This window comes from Thamnophis sirtalis, unplaced genomic scaffold (genome assembly GCF_051295495.1).
Source record: "Thamnophis sirtalis isolate CommonGarterSnake01/CBP01778 unplaced genomic scaffold, rThaSir2_p1.2 scaffold_7, whole genome shotgun sequence".
Taxonomy (NCBI): domain Eukaryota; kingdom Metazoa; phylum Chordata; class Lepidosauria; order Squamata; family Natricidae; genus Thamnophis; species Thamnophis sirtalis.
Window position 1 is genome coordinate 59,039,562 of NW_028261387.1, and position 23,360 is coordinate 59,062,921.

At 36.5% G+C, this 23,360-nt stretch overlaps 1 protein-coding gene across 2 annotated transcripts in view; it reads right to left on the minus strand.

Annotated features, from left to right (window-relative positions):
- Positions 1-5,982: 5,982 nt before the first annotated feature.
- SLC16A1 (solute carrier family 16 member 1) overlaps positions 5,983-23,360 on the minus strand; it is a 45,166-nt gene continuing 27,788 nt past the window's right edge. For both annotated transcript variants that reach the window (XM_087720147.1, XM_087720148.1), the window contains exons 2-5: positions 17,838-18,088; positions 13,000-13,143; positions 10,711-11,574; positions 5,983-9,505 (exon numbers count right to left, since the gene is read on the minus strand). In XM_087720147.1, the coding sequence (XP_087576273.1) occupies positions 9,246-9,505; positions 10,711-11,574; positions 13,000-13,143; positions 17,838-18,054 (1,485 nt within the window). In that variant the 5' untranslated portion in view covers positions 18,055-18,088 and the 3' untranslated portion in view covers positions 5,983-9,245. The remainder of the gene's footprint in view (positions 9,506-10,710; positions 11,575-12,999; positions 13,144-17,837; positions 18,089-23,360) is intronic.

Sequence of the window (23,360 nt, forward strand, 5' to 3'; positions counted from 1 at the left end):
AATATAAATATTTTTGGACAATAAACAATTTGTCTCTCACTCCATATAGTAGGTAGGATGACTAAAATCAACAGGCCAAGTGCATACTTCCAAAATACCAGACAAACTGCATCAAGATCTATGAGTAAATTTCCTTGAATCCTGTATGTTAATTTAAATTTTGTTTGTGTTACAATTTTAACTTATAACACAAAGTTAAAGTGATTTCACCCAAGAAATGTATGAACCATGCACTATATCTCATTTATTTTGGGGTCTATGAAAGCACCTCTATCTACATTTGACACAGGGAACTAGTACTCTCCTATTTCAGCTCCAGTCAGTCCCAGCATTGTCAAAGTCAAGAATTGTGAAGTTATGATCAAACTGCCTTTTTTGTTTCCATTCCAATTTTGATGTTTAGTTAAAATGTATGAAAATTCCATTGGCAACATAAACCAAGTCCAATAAAAATCTAATGACTAGTTTTGTATAATCAATTTTTGTTTATTTTGAAAATGCAAGGGTAAATGCAGGATAAAGAGCGGAGGAAAGGCCTACCTTATTATTACAATGAACCCCACCTTGTGAGGTCCTCAGAATTAGCATTGTGGAAAAAGCACATTAATTTTGTTTTCATAGAAGCCTGAGATTTCGTTTCGTATTTGCCAGAATTTCTTTCTGCAGTATGCAATATAAAGGTTTTAAAAACAAAATCAGAAGCTAAAGTTCTCATATTTGTTAAATATATATAGATTCCTGAATGTTAAAGATCTAAAATGAGGTATCTTTTTTGGCAGATATGTATAGCAGTTTTCTTATTGCTTCTGGAAAGATGCACAGGTTGATTAATGAGGAAACTTACTACTTTTATAAAAGACTGGACTTTACGGACTTTTTGTTGCAAATAGATAAAATGAACTGATGATTTCTGCATTTACTGATTAATAAGAGCAGAATCTAAGGGAACTATGGCATGTAATTTTGAAGTGGAGAAATGATTTTAAATATGTTTATAACTGCTGTGAAAATCAGAAGCTGCTTCCTTGTTTTTGCTTCCTATATTTGTTTTGCTTTTTTCTATTTTATTGCTTTAACACCTTTTTCTTCTTTTCATTTACTTTGTTTTAAAAATCTTCATTAAAACATAGGAAAGGTTAGAGTTAGGGTTGCATGTAAGGTGTCACCGTCCATATAGTGAGTGTCCTTGCAAAAAAACAGAAGCTCTGCTTTAACTTGAATTCACAAGCAATGGCACTAGAAATTATTTTTGAAATAGAAATTAGTGAAATTCATGAAAACTCGATACTGAAGTCCACAAATCTTAAAGTTGCCAAGTTTGAAGACCTTTAGTTTAAATCATGCAGTCAAATCTTTTTTTAAAAAAACTGCAGCTGATGAGGGAAAATACACGTTCTCTAAAACAACTTGACGCTAGGAAGATTCTTTACAGGGTCACAACAGAACAGAACCACTGGAAAGTCATCTGCTTTCCTCTCCAAGTATAAAGCTTAAATGAAGTGTGACCTGGCTATCACTTTCTGCAAGAGAACTGGCTTTAAAGAGGAAGATATTTTAAGGGCATGTCATTACTTACATGTACCAAAATAAGGAACAATGCTATGTGATAAGATTGGTCAACCGCAGAAGGGGCTTAGTGTCACATGAGGATAACTACCAGGCTTAAAATAGGAACATGTTTATTACAACTTGTATTTAGAAAAAGTCTCTGAAGAAGACACTGGGAAAGAACAGAAAATGATCAGCTGAAATTGAATGGACTCAATTTTAGTAGCAATGAATGTACTGCTCTAAGACTAAAAGACCAGATTAAGGACAGATCATGACAGAGAAAATTTGCCTATGTGGTTATGAAGAGTTGACAACTTCATGGCACACAATCTGTTTAGAAAGGATATTGAAGCATCAAATAGCATGAGAGTCTGTTTCAAACTAAGCTTTCTTCCAACTGGTGTTATGCACATATCCATAGAGAGAACGTTGGTCCTTACCTGAACGTCTTTTCAGTAGAATTGTGGGAGGGGTTATGTGTGGGTATTCTCAAAGCCTGATTGGTCCAAAGACTGATGGAAATTTCTTTTCTGTCCCAGCATTCGCTGTTGGCTCCCAGTTTCCTTGAGGTCGAATGAAGAAAACTGCAAAACACAGACCACATGACCGCCCGACCCTCCACCTGGCTAGCTACCTCAGCATAACTAGGGCGGGAAAGACGCCAGACCAGCTCTCCTACCTCAGTCTGAGAACAGTCTCTGAGGCCACAGCTCATCATTTTGGTAATTAAAGCCAATCAGTCGAAATAAGAGTAGTTTAAATTTTTTCCAACAATGTTCTCTAATGGAGCTAAAGCCAGTGCTTGGACCAAAGACTGAGAGGAAACTGGGAGCCAACAGGGAATGCTGGGACATTAAAGAAATTTCTCTCAGTCTTTGGACCAATCAGGCTTTGAGAATAGTCATGCGTAACCCCTCCCTCAATTCTACTGGAAAATTATTTTGATAACTATATGAAAAATGTTTGGCAGTGCTTTCACTTCCCAGTATAGCCTACAGTCTTGTTCCAAGTGCTAGCCCGGTATAATGTTGTTTGGTTTCTTAGACAAGGTCAGTCAGGTGCTGTCCTCTATTGAGATCAGTTGTCCTAACTAGAATTTTGTGTCTATGTAGCTATGCGATGATGATGGCATTTATTTTCTTGGCAGTCATGATTTTATTCATCCATGCTGCAAAACTGCTATCGAAGAAGTGAGTTAAATTGAGTAGTACTGTTTTTTTCTATTTCCAACAGACAACTCTCTGTCTCCAAAACAACCTAAGAAAAACCAAATTTGAAAATAAAAAGGGGGAAGGGAAGAAGTGACAGAACATGTTTATGTACTACAACACTAAGCTGTAAATCTGCTTAACAGCCCGGATAGTCTTTTCTTTAAGCTCCAGCCAAAGAAAGAGATAGATGGCAGCTTCGTTAGCAAGTGCTACAGTGGTACAGAATCTTTACTGCCAACATCCTTATTCAACATAGTGTGCAGAATTGTTTAAACAAGTCAGTAATAGCACTTATTCAGTCTAATGCTATTCAATCTTAAAATGGTGAATCTATATGCCTTACTTTTTAATAAAATGCTGTGACAGAACTTTCCATCCACCCAGTTATCCTTGCTCTGCATGAAACAAGATTATATGGATTCTTTCTAGCCTGGGTTGAGCCTGGGCGTGGATGAGATAATGCATTAACCACCCTGGTGGATGACTAGCAGCAGGATTTACATGAGGGAATATGCCATTCTTGGCCCACGTTCATATCTCGGTGCAGTTTAACACCATTATTATATTTGTGGTATCTTTTGAGGATTGTAGCACTGTGTTGCGATTCCACTTTTTTTTGAGTGGACACTCCCTGTTGGCATTAGCGCTCTTGGAAGCTCTAATGTAAGCATGCCTTAAGGCTTAGGCTCTCTACCACATTCTTTTGAAAAATACTTAAACCTAAAATGCTGATTAAGGATAATTGCATATTACAGGCAGTTGAAATGGCAGAGGCCTTGATCCTGTGGCTGGAGTTTGTGTGACAGCGAAGAGGACAGAAATGACACGATGATTCACAGCAAGAGGAAGATACTTTTCAAAAGCTTTTGATACGCAAGTTATGCTCAACAGGATCCCCCTACAATTAGTTTCTGCCAGATCTTTAGGTGGAGGCTATGATCAGGAGGGCCCTTGTCCAGCTTCAGCTAGTGCTCCCATTTTGCTAGACCAAGAGATTCTGGCAATTCATATTAACTCACATATGGATTACTGCAATTTGTTCTACATGGGTTGCTTTTGAAGACAATTTAAGGGAGACTATGATGGCTGCTATGGTTGCTGTCCTTGGCTGTCACTATATTATTTGACTGGCTTTTCTTTTTTATTGATTAATTTTGCTAGCCTCTTAGTCACTATTTGTGACATGCATAGCCACAGAAAATGATTGGAGAGATAGAAAGCTACAGCTGGTACCAAAAGTAGCTGTCTGCTTACTGACCAGTCAGAATCAATATGGTAGGATAACATTGCTATGGTACAAATCACACTGCTTGATGATAGATTTCTGGGTCTGTTTCAAGCTTAAATTCTCCTCTATAAGCTCTCTAGGATCTGAGTGTATGCTGCTACTTGGACTGTCCTCTTCCAGGGTATGTCTACCCACTATGCATTAGCCAAAATAGCATGCGGCAAATTCCCCGTCACCAAGATATTAAGGACAACCCAAACAAATCTGTCATAGCCCCTTCATCTAGAATAGCTTCCTATCTTCTAAGGTTAACATGTTCCCATCCCTGGTAAAAGTGCAGAAAGCTTTGGGATTTTTCCCTCCCAAAATGCCTTTGGAATGGCCAATGATATTTTACTGGAAGCCACTGCTTAGTTGGGTTCAAAAATATTTTAGCAGCAGACAGTTGTATATTGTAAGTAAAATCTTTGGATGAGGTGGCATATAAACATCTGTATGCAATCATAGTCAATAAATCTATCCTGGTTTTTAACATTTTAGGGGAGAATAGATCAGGAATTAGTTTCAAGAATAGCTTAAGATGAAAAACGAGCCAGCAAAAATAAATATTTCCAGGATAGCTGCTTGGTATACAATCTGCTTTAAAACCCAATAATTATGTTCCATTGTTAAAAATAAATCTTTGATCCTTGATACAAGCTTTAAGTTGGAATTCATTTTTTTAATGGAACTTAAAAGCACAAACATTTTATCCAGGATGTATTTTCTATTTTCAGCTCTGCTTGTGTTAGTTGCAGAATGCACTTTTATACCATTATTTTGCAGACTAATGAAATAATAGACTAGTCCCTTGGCTTCACCACTGTAACAACTATTCTGGGAGAGGGAAGAGAAGAGAAAATGCTATAATCCATTTTACAGTATAGATTTGGTGGTGGTGGAGGAAATAATAAAAGAGTATGTGGCAACAACATTTGAAAGGGTTTAGAATAGGCAGCAATAAATCCCTTAACAATGGTTTCATTTGTGCAGCACAGTATCTGTGTAATAAGCATTGATGGCCTGGCCTCTCCTGTATGTTTTACTAACAGTAAATAAGATCTGTGGACTTTTCTGTTATCTTGTATACTCTGGGTTCCTCTAGGATAACAAGAATTATCTGGGCAATTCTGAGGCACCGCTTTGTGGGATTCTGTCAAACATCAAGTCAGCACTTCTTATTTTAATTTAGTTGAAGCATCACTTGAGACAGATAGCTAACCATAGAATATGAAAGGAAATAAAATGGAAGAAAGTACAACCTTTACAAATTACCAAAGATGTGCTTAATTGTATTTACTTGTTTTGATATAAAAATGTTAAAGAAAAAAATATTTATTTATATGTTTCTAGGCTAAACAAGCTATTCACAAGTCTCAAAGAATCTAGTGATCATAGACCATAAGCAAGTGAAACGAATTCTATTTCTATCTTAAGACTTGATAATTTTAAACCTGTCAACTATTCATTTTCTACTAAACATTTAATCTAGTACATTTGAAAAATATTTAACCATGCAATTATTAAAATAAATTATTCATATTCTATACTGTTATTAACTTGTAAACAATTACCAGAAAAATGCTTGTTACCTGCTAAATGTTATAGAATTAAGATAATGGCAGAATATACACTTTTATCCTACTTAGATCTTGACAGCTGAATCTTTTGAGAACCTATTTTAAGTATTTTTATAACTTTTGAGATTTGTTTATTATTCCTCTCAGTGATACTTAATTAAACATTTAAAACAAAAAGAATTTCAGTTTGCTCCCTGAAATACAGCTTCATCTACTATATTATATCTATCCCTCCCCCCAAATTTAATGTGTTTCCAGAATGGCTATGATAATTTTTTTAATTCACCAAGTAAAATAAAGACCAGAGACCAAGTGTACTGTATTAATTATCATCAAGGCTATTTATATTTACAAGAATATGGCTCAAACTAGCAGCTTTTCAATGTTAGTTTATTGCAAACTGAACCAGTTATGTATTCTTGACACGTCGACGAGGTTAAAATACAAGACACAAGGTTTTGTAATGTTACATTTTAACAGAGTATAATAACATATATATGAAAATATTCTACTGAATGTACAAAATATGAAAAAAGCCCGATAGGCTTCTTTTGTGTTTCATTTTGGATATATAAAAAATTCTAATAAACTCAGCAGCCAAGATATTTCACAGTGTATTTTTAATACTGTCAAGGGACTTCCACAAACTCTGTTCATTAAAGGCAACTTTACTTGTCAGATTCTTCATATGGGGGAGAAGGACAGAAAATATGAAATCCACTTTTTTACATTTTATTTACATAAACGTTTAGCTTTGGAGCAGTTACCTGTTAATTTCATGCAGACTTGCATGAAGCCGACTTAAATTTCAGCAAATAGGAGGCTTAACAAAGCAAGTGACTTATGGAAAAGTAATTTATTTTTAATTTGGCTTATACAAAATAAATGTGCATCACACACGGAAAAACATTAGGGATCAAACTTATTAAATAATATTTCAATCTACTAAATTCAGTTAGTAGAAAGGGAGCAGAGTATCATGTTATGATTAGTACTTAAAGACAGGTATGTGTACATGGTGTTTTTATGGGGAGTGAAAAATTCTTAGAGAGAAAGTATTAATCAATATTTATTTCCAGAACTATCCTGCATATGCCTTGTGTGCTTTTTGGCTTGTTGTTTTTTACACTTTACTAGCTTCCATACATTTGAGCAACTCAATCACATATCAACTTACATGCTAGAAGAATATTTCTAGATCTCACAGGTACTGCCTTTACATTATACAAATGTTTTTCTTGTTCTACTATAAGAACATGTGGGAATGTGCCTGTACTACAATTGGGGATTCTTAAAGGAACATCACTGGCCACACATTCTGCAAAGAGAACTGGAAATGTATTAGTTTGCACATGAGTATAACAACATAGTCCATAACCTGGAATTTCTACATTCTTGGAATATTGCTAAATCAATGTACACACATTTACACAAAAAATGTTTTGTGCAATTGGCCAAGCCAATACCTGAAAAATTGAAGATAATCTGCATTCATTTTAATAGCTTTTGTTGAAGAACAACCTCCAAGAACAACCATTTTATGATTACCTATTTGTCTCTCTGTACTAAAAAATCTTAATAATAAAATTAATTAATTGCAATTTGATTTATATCCACGTTTTTAAAACAAATATACTACAAATCATGCAGATTGAATCTTAAATGGAATAAGCATACAACAGGTTAGTGACATTATTCATTACTAGTATATCTATGCACTGCTTTGTCCTGGCAGTCTAATATTTATTTATTTTTCAGAATTATAAAACACAGATTTTGCTAGTTTTTGTCCATTGTCTAAGCAGTAGCAAATGAGATTCAGTAGTGTAGGACAATCAAGAGCATATCATACCATGACATATATAATCAGAAATGAAATTTTACTTGCCATATATTCCCCATAAGACTACTGAAATATTAAATATTTTGCTGTATGAAAAGTAGGATTCTAGCAGCATATTGTTTTGCACTTCAGTAGTGACATAAAACACTACATACACTAGAGCAAGCACCCATTTGCAAGCAAAAGGAATACTTATATCAATAAATTTTCCAGCTTTCAGGAAATTAAGTAATTAACTATATTATGACATTTGTAGAATAATATTTTACATGACAAATAGATCATTTAAACCAATCATCTCCCAGACTTGCTCCCATACATTTTGAATTACTGTATGAATAACTGAAATAGGAAAAGAACTAGTCACATTTAATGGGTGAACTATGCAAATGTAATTTACATAATCTAAACCTTTGATCGATTTGCTGCAGGCCTGGCTTGTGACCAGAAAGCTGTTTTTCACTTGTCCTTGAAGTGTGGTATTTTTCAATACAAGAAACACACAGGTTTCTACTTTGTACAAAGTTTAAAAAAACACAGCTGAGCAGCTATATATCATATTAAAATATAATCCACTCAGAGTAAGTCAACATGAAAAGCATGAAAGACTGAATATTTTATCTATCCTGAGCACAGATTAATAAAATGTTGTCTGTCCTGACACTATAGCTGTGTTAAGACAATATTCTCTTGGTACTTACACTATACAAAATAAGGAGAAATATTGACACCTCCCTCCAACCGAGAAGTATTTTTTTAAAAAAAGCTGTAGCATAAAACAAAAATATATCCCTTTGGAAGTAGCATAACTCATAAGTGAAAGTTAGATATCAGTATCACTATCCATGGTAATAGTGCAAATTTTATCATTACCTAAATGTAAGCAATATTGATTTCAATGAAGCTTACTTCTAAGTAAGTATGTTTGGCAATATCCTTAGAATTTCTTACTTCAAAGCTTAAAGAGTTAATGAAAATATTATATCTTTAACTTTGTTCAATAATTGCATACGCTATCCTCTTACACTGATCCCAGTTTCAATTCAGGATAATGATACTTTTTCAAAGCATGTAACAAATCAAAAAGTAATGGTAATTGAAAAGTAATTTCCTCTCCAGAGAAAGTCAAGTGAAGACAGTATGAAAATGTTCACATATTTTATTCAAAGAAGCCCAACAAGTTGGGAAAGTTTTTAGAAGTTATTAGAAACATATCTTAGAATCTGGTATCTAGAAACATTAGGTCTGCCATACTGGTTTTTTTTTAAAGGATCCACCAGTCTTTTCTTCATTTGTTTGCGCAAAATATTTGTACACCTACCATGAGACTGGCAGTAAGGAGCATAGGAAATGGTTTTTGCATACGACCCAATTTTGATCCCTACTAATAAAGCAAGTCAGCTATTTTTTATGAATATTGCCTCGTAGACACAAAAACAAACAAACCCCACAACAATTTACAGAACAGTGTTAAGGCTTTGCTAAAATAGCCTAGACATGGAAGCTCTAAGGCACATATTAATACATTCACACTGCTGATAAAAGAGAGAAGCAGAGTACACATTCCCACCTTGACCCCCCCCAAAAAAAACCCTACTAAAATGCTAGCACTGCCCACTGACCTGTTACATATCAGGTGTTGATAAAAAAATACTATCTGCAGTAACAGGTTTTGTATTTTTGAAAAAGCCTGATTTATATCATTTTCTACCACTGTTCATTAAGACCAGCAGTTCCCTCGAATATGTCAGTATTTTTTAATCATTACAAAACCTTCTGGATTTATGAGTCTCTCACACACGACTATCTTCTTTTATACCATCTTCTGTGGTTTTTGGAGGTAGATTGGACTCCTTCTGTTTTTCAGCTTCATCAATATTGGTTTCTTCTTCTCTTCCTTCAGCAATCTGCTTATCCATTGCCTTCTGCTCTTTTGCCACTAGCCGGTAATTGATGCCCATCCCAATAAATAGGAAGATCCCAGAGAAAATAAGGATAATGCCACATGCCCAATAAGTGTATTTGTAGTCACCATATATATCATTGAGTTTACCTAAAAGGCAAAAGCGGAGGAAGAAGGGGAATAGGTTATAAGGCTGTTTTGTAATAGTGAATAATTAATTATCACAAATGCCAAGAATTAACCTCAGTGCTAAATAATTTCCTCTCATTACCAGACTGTTTCTAGATATCTGTATAACATAGGGATTCTCAAATACTGTGGTGAATTTGTGTAACACACCCTACTCTCATGAACCAAACTTACCAGTATACTAGAAGCTACTGGAAGTTGCTCCTGGCACTAATTTAACAAATTTAAGAATGATAGCAGTTAGACTTATATACCGCTTCATAGGGCTTTCAGCCCTCTCTAAGCGGTTTACAGAGTCAGCATATTGCCCCCCCCCCCCAGTCTGGGTCCTCATTTTACCCACCTCGGAAGGATGGAAGGCTGAGTCAACCTTGAGCCGGTGAGATTTGAACTGCCGAAATTAGTTAGTATGACCAGCAGAGAAATGATTGTAAAAATCAAAGTTTGTTCTAGCCTTCATGTTGACTTATCTCTATTTAGAAATAACCCCTTTCTCTTAGATTTATCTTTTACCACTAAGCCTACCAATCCTGCAATGATGATCAGAATGTGCCCATCAAAGCAGTGAAGTTTGTGGTTCTGTGGGTGGGCAAAAGTGTCCACTGGGCCAAGATAAGCTCAGCCTCCTTGCCAATATTATATAGTTAAAGGGCAATTTTAGCAAAGTTATTTTTAGCCCACCTTAGTTGAAGAGAAAAGATGATACAGCGGCAGCTACAGTATCATTTATGCAGATAAGAGGGGCAACCCCTGGACAAGAGCTGAAAAAGGATAAAATGCAACTATCCTCACATCCAGAGGCTCATATCCAGGGGTGAAATTCAGCAGGTTCTGGAGAACCGTAGCGGAAATTTTGAGCAGTTCGGGGAATCGGCAAATACCACCTCTGGATGGCCCCAGAGTGGGGAGGGAATGGGGATTTTGCAGTATCCTTCCCCTGTCACGCCCACAGAACTGGTGGTAAAAAAATTAAAATTTCACCACTGCTCAAAACCCAGTTTAAGAAATCCTAGTATAAGGCATTATTATAAGCTGAATCCTGATGGTTTTGTCTACGGCGGCATAAATTATCTTTCTCCTACTTATCTCAGGTCAGATTCATAGGTCATCAAAATGCCTATACAGTCTCCTTCCTCCCCATCCCAGGGATGAAATACATATTTTACCTAAAAGAGGTGGTCCCAAAAGGACTGGGCAACATTCCACGATAGTCACCAAACCAACGGCACTGGAGAATCGCTGAGTCCCAACTAAGTCCATCAGTGTTTCAAACAAGACAGAGCTCAGCCAGCCAAAAGCAAATCCAAAAAATCCAGCGTAGATACAAAAGCCAGCATAAGTAGTAGATAAAGGAGCCAAAAGATGGCACACACCATTGTAGATAACAGACACAGCAAAAAAATATTGGACTCTAGGTCTAATCCACTTGGTGTTTGCCAACAAACCCATGGATGGTCTGGCAACCATGTCTACAAAAGCCAGAATAGATAACAGGAAAGCTGAAGATTCTTTAGAAAAATGTTTGCTCTTTCCATAGTTGCTAAGAAACACTAATGGTGTAAATAGTCCAAAAAACATAAACACGTTGCCAAACAGGTAAATCAAGAAGCCACGATGTGTGAAGAGTGACAAATCCAAAAACTTGTTAATTGTTTGATAGACTGTAGTCTTTTGCTTTTTATTTTTGCCAGCAATAAGATCTGTATTAACATCTCCTGTTTCTTTTACTGACCCTTTGCCGATCTCCTGCAATGCTTCCTTATTAATTTCTTTTTTCACTTGATCAGGCTTAGGTCCTATTGGTCTCATCAATGACCCAGCCACACAGCAGTTCAACAAAAGTCCTCCAAGAATTAAAAAGCTCCCCCTCCATCCAAAAATACTGTAGAAATATTGGTTCAGAGGAGCCAGCGTAGACAGGAATACAGGGCTACCAGCCATGGCTAATCCATTAGCCAAAGGACGTTTCTTATAGAAATACTTCCCAATCATGGTCAAAGCTGGGTTTAAATTAAATGCAAGGCCCAGACCTGGGGATAGAAATACAATTATATTAAATTATTAACACACACAAATGCATTCCTTACAAATCCCTGTGTTCTAGAATCAGTTTATTATTTATCCGATATTGTGGCGTGCACACTATATCCATCATATTAAGCTAAAGTGATAAAAAGTAATACAATTCCCTTAACACATTCAAAAGACTTTGGGATACAGAATGTAAAACACACACACACACTAAATACTTGGGGATAGTTCAGTGATATTTGAAACATCTTTATACCAAAACTCTTTGTTTTCAAGTATAAATGTGCAAAATTCAATGATTTCATTTCATTTCATTGAAATGTTCCTATATTTAAGTGTGTTGAACTTCTACTGGACTATGCTGTTTCCAGGGTGGTTTGGTAATTTCTGGATATAAATGTCCTGGACAGGAGAACAACATATTGTGGAATACTGGCTCAGGAACACTTCAAGCTTTTCCCAGCTGGGGAATTTACTTCTAGAAACACTGAATCCCTTCCCTAAAGAATGGCAACATTTCATTTTCCACTTACTGAAATCTGCAGAGCTATATTTCATATTTTAAAAGTGAAAAACATTAAATATATAAAGCAGGGGTGCCAAACTCAATCACGTCACAGGTTCGATAGTGATGTATCATGACAATTTTTGCCTTTGTGGAGTTGAAGTGGGTGTGGCCTTCACGTGATGTATCTGGCCCACGGGCTGCCAGTTTGACAGGCCTGATATATAGTATGCAAACCTTTTTTGAAAAAGCACTTATGAAAACCAATTCAAAGCCAAAAATAAATAAATGCAGATAGTCCTTGACTTAAAACAGGTGATTATGATACTCAGGAGAATGGATTTGTTTAGTGATGTACTTTGCTTAGTGACCACAATGTCTCATTTTATGAGCATCATAAAAACAGTCATAAAATGGACTACTTATATGCCAATAAGCAACAAAATAAGTTTGGGAAATATAGAGATACTACAGAGATAACAAATTCCTTCAGGCAGGTTGTTTTGAGAAGGATGCCAAAGATGGAAAAGACATCTCAAAGAAATGCCATCACCCGTTTGTATTCAGAAATTGCTTGGGGAAATTAAAAAAAACCTGAAATAGCTCAATGCTATTTGACTTCTTCCCAAGCTACTTGGCTGAATGGGATAAGAGATATTGTGAATTCGCTTTTGACTAACATTCAAATGATGAATAATGATTAATATCCTTCTCTGAAAAAAAGTAGCCATGAATTCTAGCTCCCCAGCTCAAAAGATTAGTCATCCTGGAAAGGAAATATTGGCCTTTACTTAACATTCCAGATTAGTGTTTTCCTATAGAAAATTACATTTCTCCTCTGTAAAAAAATTATCTACATTTATATTTCTGAAAATTATACAATTACATATATCTACATTTTATAGATATATTCACTTACCACCCACAACACCAACACAGAAGTACAACTCTTCCACAGTATTACAGAAAGAGGCAGCGATCAGGCCACAGCCTGACAGGCAGCCCCCGGCAATCATGACTGGACGGCTGCCATATTTGTTCACCAGGATGCTGCTGATTGGGCCTAGAAGAAATCAAGGTATTTACCAATCTTTAAAGTAATACACGCAAAGTAAAATTGAGACTTCTGAAAACTATGAACACTACAGTACAAAAGAAACAGAGAGCAAACATTGCAAAATTAGATATTTTCATTTAAAGCCCCTAAAAGTTGGTTTTAAGATTATATCACAGCTTTTGTTCTAGTTAATCTAAATTGAAAAGTGGATGGCTTGACCTAAAGAGAAAATAATAATGCAATTGAATCGGTTTGGGTGTGGGTGTGGTGTGGGAGTTGGCTCCAAATGATTCTGATTTACTTATATTTGAATATTTTGGTTTATTTTTCTTTACATTTTGGTAAAAAATCTGTACCTTTGTTAACTCTCCTAGAAAAGGTAATTACAACTGAAAGATGAGTAAATTAAAAAAGAACATTCCAAACTATATTCTAATTTAGCCTAAAGTATGTTTTATCAGTTGTACAATGAATATGCACTACTGAGTTCATATTAACAATACCAAAAGATCGGGGTGGAAGGGTGAGGGGAGAACCAGAAGGAAATATGCAAGCCAAAAACACACTCAAAAGTTTTGATCATTTAACTTTTAAATTCCTCCTGGTATGTTAACAGTCAAAATTAATTTTTGCAAATCTATCTATAAAAGTATATGATTGTTTCTGTTTGCAAATTATTTCTTAATGTATTGTGAATATTTCTGCTTTGGCATAATTTGTTTAGCGCACACACCTTATTAGCACTGAGAAGCCTTGGTGGGCCTCACTTAGCTAAACTACGTAGTCCACTGTGGAAAACTAACTGTCACGCGAACACAGCACAACTGGTAAACGGAGCTGCTTCTCCATAGTGGGGGGAGTAGCATCCAGACTGGGTTGACTTTGTCTGCTCATTGATTGGACTGAGTCTGACTAGACTGTTAAGTCATGCCCCTGTTGCTAGGCAGACCCAGCTTCCGACTCAATTCCTCAATGTGGATGGATGTGTCATCTCAGTGCTCAAGAAGAATTTCAAGTAGAATGGGATTAATTGTGAATTGCAGGTCTAAATAATAGTGAGTATCTCCCTAGTTAACACCAAATGGGGGTGGTGTCTGCCTGCCTATACTCCCTGGGGGTGACATAGAGGGACATTGTTGAACTGTCAGCTTTACTGGTCGCTCTGAGGGAGGCTTTTCCCTTCTGGCCACATCGGAGGAGATTCTTATTGCCTTGGCTATAGCGCTGCCTGCGGGACTGGCCACTTGCTGACAGCCAAAGAGAAGTTAGACAGGAAGAGCGGCCACGAGGTCTGTGCCGGAGCGCTCTGCCACTCCCTTTGAAGGTCGAGCGTCGAACCTTGGCTGTTTTAAAACGCTGTGGAGCGTCCAAACTTTAAAAACAACTAGATTGCAAGGCAAGTGGCTGGAAGGTTTCGATTGTCGCCATGCAAGCCGATAACTGCAGCGCTTGACTTGTCAGCCAGCTGGGAGGCGTGCAGCAGCCCTTAGAGGCCCAAGCTGCTTATTCAAGAGCTTCGGAGAGTGCACTGCTGCTGAAAGTTACTTTTGGTGCGAATCGCCATTTTGAGCCAATCTGAAGCCGCATTTCCCCCTTCATAAGGAATTACAAATTAAGACTCTTTTGCTTTGGCTGAAGCCGCATTTGGACAAAGGGTCTTACAGTCTATGCATAGAGATGGTGATTCTACGGAACATGTTTAGACCCTCCCGAGGGACACCTTAGCTTTTGTCCCAGTCTGGATGTTACTCTCCCCACTATGGAGAAAGGGCATTGGTTCTTACCTGATACGCCTAGTCTCAGTGGGGGAGTAGCATCCAGCCCCTCCCTAAATTTGGCAGGGTGTTTATTTGACTGTTAACCTACTGTATATAGACGTATTTACAGAAAAAAATGGACATTAATGACCTGATTCCTGGTTTGGAGAAGACGACACACTGAGTCTGCTAGAAATCCTTTGCCAGAAGCTGGGTCTGCCTAGCAGCAGTCTTGTCAGACTCAGTCCAATTAATGAGCCTGAGTCAACTCAGTCTGGATACTACTCCCCCACTATGAGAATCATAGGCGTATCAGGTAAGAACCAACGCCCTTTCTCGTCTGCAATACAAGGCGTGTTTGTGGGGAACCCAGAGATAAATCACACACCTTATTTGCTTTCTTGCTATGGTACTACTTTTTTAAATGATTGACCAATACATGAGAAATAGTACATAATTCAGCTTCAAGAGATATATCATATTTGTTTACCAGGGCATCACATATGGAAGGCAGATGTTTGTAATTTGAAGCAAGACCCAGCACAGGTACAACTTCCAATTGAACAGATGCTTCATTTAATTTGTATCACCAACAATAAAGGATAATGGCCAACTGTTTAACAGCTAGATTGTTTTAGCATACAGCTAGGATCAGATATGGTTTCTAAAGTGTTTAATAATGGCAGTATTTATTCATTAATGAATGTACAGATAGTCCTCAATTTACAACAATTCACTTAATGACCATTCAAAGTTACAACAGCATTGAAAAAAGTGACTTAAGACCATTTTTCAGACTTATGACCATTGCAGTAGTCCCATGGTCACATCATTTACATTCAGATGCTTGACAACTGATTCATGTTAACGACAGTTGCAGTGTTCCTGGGTCATGTGATAATATTTTGCAACCTTCTCACAAGCAAAGTCAATGGGGAAACAAGATTCACTTAACAACCAGGTTGCTAATTTAATAACTGCAGTGATTCACTTAACAAGTCTGGCAAAAAAAGTTGTAAAAAGGGGCAAAAGTCACTTAGCAAATTACTCACTTAGTAACATAAATTTTGGGCTCAATTGTATTTGTAAGTTGAGGACTACTTGTATATTTTCATGGCTCAAAAATTGTAACACTGGGTTACTAACATTAAGTTAAAATAGGCTAAAAAATATAAGAATCAACCATGAGGCCCCAATTATTTTCTACACCATTACAAAATGGCCCAACTGAACTCCTGGCTCAATCCTTGAGACAAATTTCCAAGATATTGCAAAAGGCCACAGGACTAGGGTCATATAAATGTCAAGAGGATGTGGTGTTATATGGAAAAGGCACTGCAACGAAGAAGCCCCAGCTCCCTGATTTCCATAAAATGGCACCATTAATATAGATGCTGGATATTCTGACACAAACAAAAATAATCAGAGACAGATATTCACACAAAGAATCTAACCCTGTGCCATGATGTGCTTAATAGTTTGTAGTCAACATTTTTTTAGCATTACTTATTATTCAATTCAAAACTGGATAATAGCTACTGTATAATAAAAGCTTAAATGAATTCTTACCTTAACTCTTTTATGTACAAATTGTATAGTCCTTTAATTACCACTGATTAATTTACATTCAATATTTAAAATATTTCTTTAAAGAGCTTAAATCTAAAATAAAGTGACTAAATGCCAACAGAGAAAAACATTCTATAAACTCGAGCTTTTTTTAAATGCAACTAGAAACACATGTCCTGAATACTGACTTATGTCCTTTTAACCTGAATAATTACGCATTTTATTTTATTGGTGTGACATTTGACCAGGGAAGTCCCACCAATGGCAATGAAAAGTACCCAAAAACTGCTCAAAAACTGGGGGGGGGGGGAGGAATCCCAGTTCATTAGTAAAGTTGAACAGATTTTTCAAGTTTTTTTTTTAAATGAACACTGTTGATCTTTATTTTTTACATTACTGACTCTATCTGTGTTGTGCAACTGATTATTTAGGGACTGTATTTTCTAAACTAAAATCAAACAATGACAAGATTGTTAGAATTCATGTGCTTGTTGCCACCATGAAGCAGGAAAATATGCTGATTGCCTCAACAGTTGAATAAGGACAAAGGCTGTTCTCTTCGAAAGAAAAAAACCATATGCAATGCAGCATAGTTATTTATTTCTGAGATATACATGCAAAGTAAAAGTTGGCTGTTCACCATATTTCAACAGCAGTGAAGCCAAAAGTATTCAGGCCTGTTTCAAAACTATGAAGAGGTATGTCTATTTAGTTTTTAAATTGCCTCAAATCCTGTAAATAAATAGGACAAAAACAATAACAAAAATAGGTATGTAAATGTGGATTTTAATGGTCCATTTCCATATACATAGCATGATTGTATGTAGAGGTTTTGTACATCCTTAATTTCTTTTAGCTCCTGGGTAAAACTTTGTTATTAATTTATTATTCATTCAATTTAAATCACTAATAAAAAGTAATAAAACAATGGCCCAGAGTTCAACACACCTTGAACATTATCAAAAACACAGATTTAATTCTAGATAACTTTAATAATTCTCACATTAGAATAGAAGGGGGAAAATTAGAGTATATATTACCTTAAGTAGTTATAGATTATTATTAGCTATTAGCAAAAATGATAGCAAATATGTTGATAACACACATATACTCCACTCTAGTTACAAAAAAGCAGTGAATGCATGTGATTATTACAGACCATATTTCCTAGTACCAACATTCTAATACCTTTTGAAAGATATTATTTATATTTGCACAAACTAAATAGATTGGCATATTTTTCCCACACTGTGTACTATAGGAATATTTAGATTTACCTACAGATCTATTAATAACATTTTTCTTCAGTTAAAGCATGACATTATTATTGAAACTGTACAGTAAAAATGAGACTCAATTGGTTTGTAAACTTACCCCCTGCGTACATAACTGCCAACATAATAGAAGAGATCCAGGAAACTTTGCTGCTTGATGCATCAAAGATGATTTCGATCTCCTTAAAGAATACTGTAATGGACTTGGGGAATGCATATGAAAACCCAATAGAAATAAAGGCACCAATAACCACAGCCCAACCCCATCCTCCTTCAGGTGGTGTGTATCCTACTGGGCCTCCAATTGCTGGCGCCATTTTGAATGAAGTAATTCAACAGGTATTTAAAGATCTATAAAGAAAAATGACAGTATTTCTTTCAGAAAATATGACAATAAGCATTCAGGAAACATTGTTGAATTTTGTCGCTAATACTATTAAAACCATTTTCTGTTAAGACGATATTCTGTTAAGACCATATGTATCACCAAGTTTTAGACAAGACTGGGATATAAAGTTATTATAAGAGCGAGTAAGAATAACTCCTCCTGGGCTTATAAATGTCATTTCCTCCTCTTTTTAAGAAGTTAAGAATATTTAGTGTTGTCCCAACTCTAAACTATATTTCAGTTAATCTCAACTACTGGTAAATTGTGAAAACAAATTATTTTAATAACTTTGTCTGTTTCTATCAACAGCATAGTCAAAGTTCAGAAAAATAAGTTGAGATACTGTGTATCTTTAAAATGCCAAGGACAGGATAATTGAACTTAACCTGACTCAATGCCAAATTTCTTTTTCAGGCATCCATGAACCAAAGCTACATGTCAAATTCAAATCATTCCTGTCTATTCAACTGCCTCTGGAATACACATCAAAGTATCCTTTCCTTAATAAGCTTGGGATGCATTCACGAAATAGATGCTTTTCTGGAAACACTGGCAATTTGGATATGTACTAAAAGAGTTAATTGATTTCTCACCACTAGCAGTGTTGTACAATACATACTTCAAACATAATAAGTACCCTGTTTCCCTGAAAATAAGACCCTCCCCGGATAATAAGTCCAATCGGGCTTTCGAGTGCATGCGCTAAATAAGCCCTCACCCAAAAATAAGCTCTCTCTGAAAATATTGCAATTAATCCAACAAGGTATCTTGGATAGCATGACATTTTTAAGTCTGAAAACAAGTAATGTTCATGGGTAAGCATAATTCCTGGTTCACGTATCTACCGACTCTTGGAATTAGTGGGCACATTTTGAACTATAAGAATATGTTAAGAGTATACTAATGAAAAAAGGAGACACAATCAGTTAAAAAATACCAATTTTACATCATCACTTCCTCACCCCACTATATTACATTTATTTTTGCCTTTCTTTTTGGTCACATTTTCAAAATACTAAGGTGCATCTCCCCAACTTTTTCATATTACACAGAAAGCATCTCATACTCTCATTATTCATTCAATTGGCAAAGTGCTTCATTCAGATTGAATTCTAAACAGTTGTCAGGAGTGACCAATATGTATAGCTTCCCACCTACCTGACCTAATGAATTAACTAGTGAGGCTATTAATAAATCAATTGGAAGCCTTTAAGGCAGCGGTTCTCAACATGTGGGTCGCGATCCCTTTTCAGGTTGAACAACTGTTTCACAGGGGTCGATGGGACTAGCGCAACTGTAAAGTTTAGACTCCACCTCGCGTTCCTTGAAATCCCCGCGGATGGGCTCCGGAATGGCCACGCAGAGCGTCGCCGCGGCTCCACACCATAAAAAACATAGGTTCGCGCGCATATCCTGTAAAATTAGCCTCAGAGATTTCGTAATGGAGGGAAAGTGTTCCTGCGAGGAAGAAGGGGGCTTAGCTCCTGCTTGGGGCTATAATTGTGTGGGGCGTGCACGCAGCTGTTTTCCACGCCGCTGCAGGTACTTTTCACTATATCTAAATCCACAACCAGACCTTTCATCAAGAGCCAAGCTCACACAATGAAAACCTGCTTGCTAAAAGTACCATAAACCATGCACAAAGGAAAACAGCAAAAAAAAAAAAAAAAAAGAAAATCAATGCAAGATAACAATTACCTCCAACAGACCTATTAGATCCCACAGACTAGGCCTCCTCCGAATTCCATGTACTGGCCAATGCCGATTGGCTACCACCCGGAGGAGGGCCTTCTCTGTGGCTGCTCCGGCCCTCTGGAACGAGCTCCCCGTGGAGATTCGGACCCTCACCACCCTTCAGGCTTTCCGCAAAGCCCTTAAAACCTGGCTGTTCCGACAGGCCTGGGGCTGACGAGTTTCTGTCCCCGCTCGAATTGTGTGGTTGTTGATTGTTTTTAAATTGTTATTGTTGTTTGTCTGTTGTTTTCCTCCTGTTTGTATCCCCCCCCCTTACTTTGGTTTGTGAGCCGCCCTGAGTCCCTCTGGGAATAGGGTGGCATAGAAATGCAATAAATCAAATCAAATCAAATTTTAAAAATGATAAAGGTGAATTATTATTAGAAATAAAATGTAACAGAGAAAATGATATGCATGAAAATATAAAGTTGGGTTTCCTGAAATGCCACCTCGAGAACCCATCAGAGAAAGTAAATAAACAAGGGCAACAATGGAAAGGAGTAAAGATGAGGAGGGAAAGGAAGAAAGGGTAAAGCAAAGGGAGTAAAAGGAGGGGAATCAAGAGTAGGAGAGAGGGTAAGAGGGAGGAGAAGAAAGGAGGAGAGGAAAGAGAGGGGAACAAGAAGGGAGGAAGGAGGAGGAGGAAAAGAAAGAAAGGGTAAAGCAGAGGAAGCAAAGGAGGGAAAATAGGAGGGGGGGTAAGGAGGAGGAGGGGAGGAAAGAGAGGGGAAGAAGAAGGGAGGAAGGAGAGAAGGAAAGAAGAAGGTTGCCGAGGTTGTCCAGCCTCCAGGATGTGTTTCTTTTCAGACTCAAAATTTAGGAGCAGACAAGAAAAGATATGGAGACTCTAGTCTAGAAAAAGTGCAAAGAAGAGCAACCAAGAGGATTAGGGGACTGGAAGCTCAAACATATGAAGAACAGTTGCAGGGACTGGGTATGCTTGGTTGAATGAAAAGAAGGACTTAAGGGTGATATGATAACAGTCTTCCAATATCAATATCTACATTACGATTCATAACAGTAGCAAAAGTAGTTATAGAGTAGCAACAAAAAATGTTTTATGGTTGGCCATCACCACAACATGACGAACTGTATTAAAGGGTCACGGCATGAGGAAGGTTGAGAACCACTGCTTTAAGGGAAGCTTGAATTAAGTTCCCTTATTAAAGTCCATCAGAAGAAAACTGAAAAACTTTGCAGGCCTTTGTTTCACATATTGTACTTTCCAGTCAAAGCATTTTTTTTTAAAAAAGAAGCCAATTAGTGTTTCTGCTATATCTATCTATCTATCTATCTATCTATCTATCTATCTATCTATCTATCTATCTATCTATCTATCTATCTATCTATCTACCGTATCTATCTATCTATCTATCTCCCCCCCCTCTCTCTATCTATCTATATATATATGTGTGTGTGTGTGTGTTGTATTTGTGCTGATTGTTACATATACATATACATACACACATACACACATACACACATACATACATGCATATATATATACATACATACACATACACACACACACACACACATATATAAAACTTTTAACTTAGCTACAATACAGAGACAAAACAAACAAACCTGTATGATAAACTGGATGCAAAATGTCAAAAGAAACAATTACAATAAAATAATGGGAAACCGTATGGATTAAATCTATAAAATTTACACTAAGTTATAACTTAAAGGAAAATTGGTACAAAATGGTAAGACAGGCAAAACATACTGCAACAACTGTTACAAGTGTCATGAAACAGAAGAAACATTCTATCACATGTGCTGGATATGTAAAAAACAAAAAGGTGAGAAGTACCGAAAAGACATAAATAGCATTATGCAAAAATCTTGGAAATGAAATAAAATCAAACCACAAATTTTCTTTCTAGATCGGAATTAATTAAAAAAAATACAATTATAATTTCATGTCACAAAAACCGCTTGACAACTAGACAGATATTTCTGTTGTGTCACCAAACAATTTTGCAGAGGAAAGGATTTGTCCCAAAATTTAATTTAAAAAGTGGACATGCACAAAATTTGTCAGTGAGAAATGTAACAAGTCCTTAAATTACCACCAAAGGGATATTGCACTATTTTGCTTAGGATGGGATGAGAATACTGAATTGCGGCTCAAATTTTGTGATTCATCAGAAAACCACCCTATATAAATATAATTTCTCATAACTTAGCTCCTGCTATGGGATACCCTACTTGATTTGATTTTTCCTGCTTAAAACCATCATTTAATGCATAGCTGTCATACACAGACAAAATCACATTAATATTGACAAATTGAGGAAGGTGTTTTGTTTTGAATTTTTAACAAAACCATTGGCTCTTGGAAGTTCTGCTGAGTCAGACACAGATTAACTTGAACACATTGATTATCAGGCCAGATTTCAGAGGAAACAACAGATATAATACAGATTCAGTTACTTTTAAAATACAGCATATCCATCCTAAAATCATATTCGAATTCTTTAATACTGATACGTTAACCCTTGCAGCTATTGCTACTCTATGCTGAAATTAATGTTACCAGATTTCTATAAAGCAAAACTAAATACATTTGCAGGGATAACAAACTGGTGGCCTGCAGCCAGATGCATCACGTGCAGGCCACGCCCACCCCAGCTCCGCAAAGGGAAAACCATTGTGATGTCATATTACAGCAATGTGACGTGGCGAGTTTGACATCTCTGTGTTAAAGTGCACATACACATATTTCTAGCACTGGGATTTTTGAGACTGGAGCAGAAGTCTTAAAGAAGACTCTTTATAATAAAAGGCTCTGTCTGCCTTCTTCAGTTTACAATCAGTCACCCTGTGGTCATCACCATATATAAACTATCATTACTGTTACAATAAACATGCAAAATCAGTGCAGCAGCTGCACAATGGAACAACTTCCCATTTCATTCTCCACAAGAGTTAGCTGAAATAAAATCCTCCCACTAAAGAACTCTTCCTAAAAAGGTAATCTGAATTGGAAGGTCAATAAGCAGCATCTCTAATTTGCATTAATACTTAATGCAGGTCTTTCATATGATAAAAAGTTTCTTTCCGAACAGTGGAGCAGCATAGTTATTGATAATTATTTAATTTGAAAAAGAATATTTCTTGCTTTCTCTATTAGGCATGAGAGTTCTGCATTAATTAGAAATACTCATTTTGAATTTCTGTATACCAATTACATTTCATTCTTCAAGTGAAGGTGCTGATTTTGTCTCTGTTGACCTATAATCAGTCATTCTGATCAGTTATATATTCTCACAGTGAGACAAGACAGCCATGACTGAATTGGCAGTTGGTCTTACCTGAACTGCTATTTTATAGTTGAGACAGGAGGCTCCAGTAGAGGTATTATCATGCCCAATTGGTCCCGAGACTGGGATGAAGCTGAATCCTTGACTTCCAGTTTCATCGAAGCGAGCTCTCCCAAGACCTGAAAACAAGGAACAAAGGAGAAACTCCCTCCCCACCTGCTAACTAGCT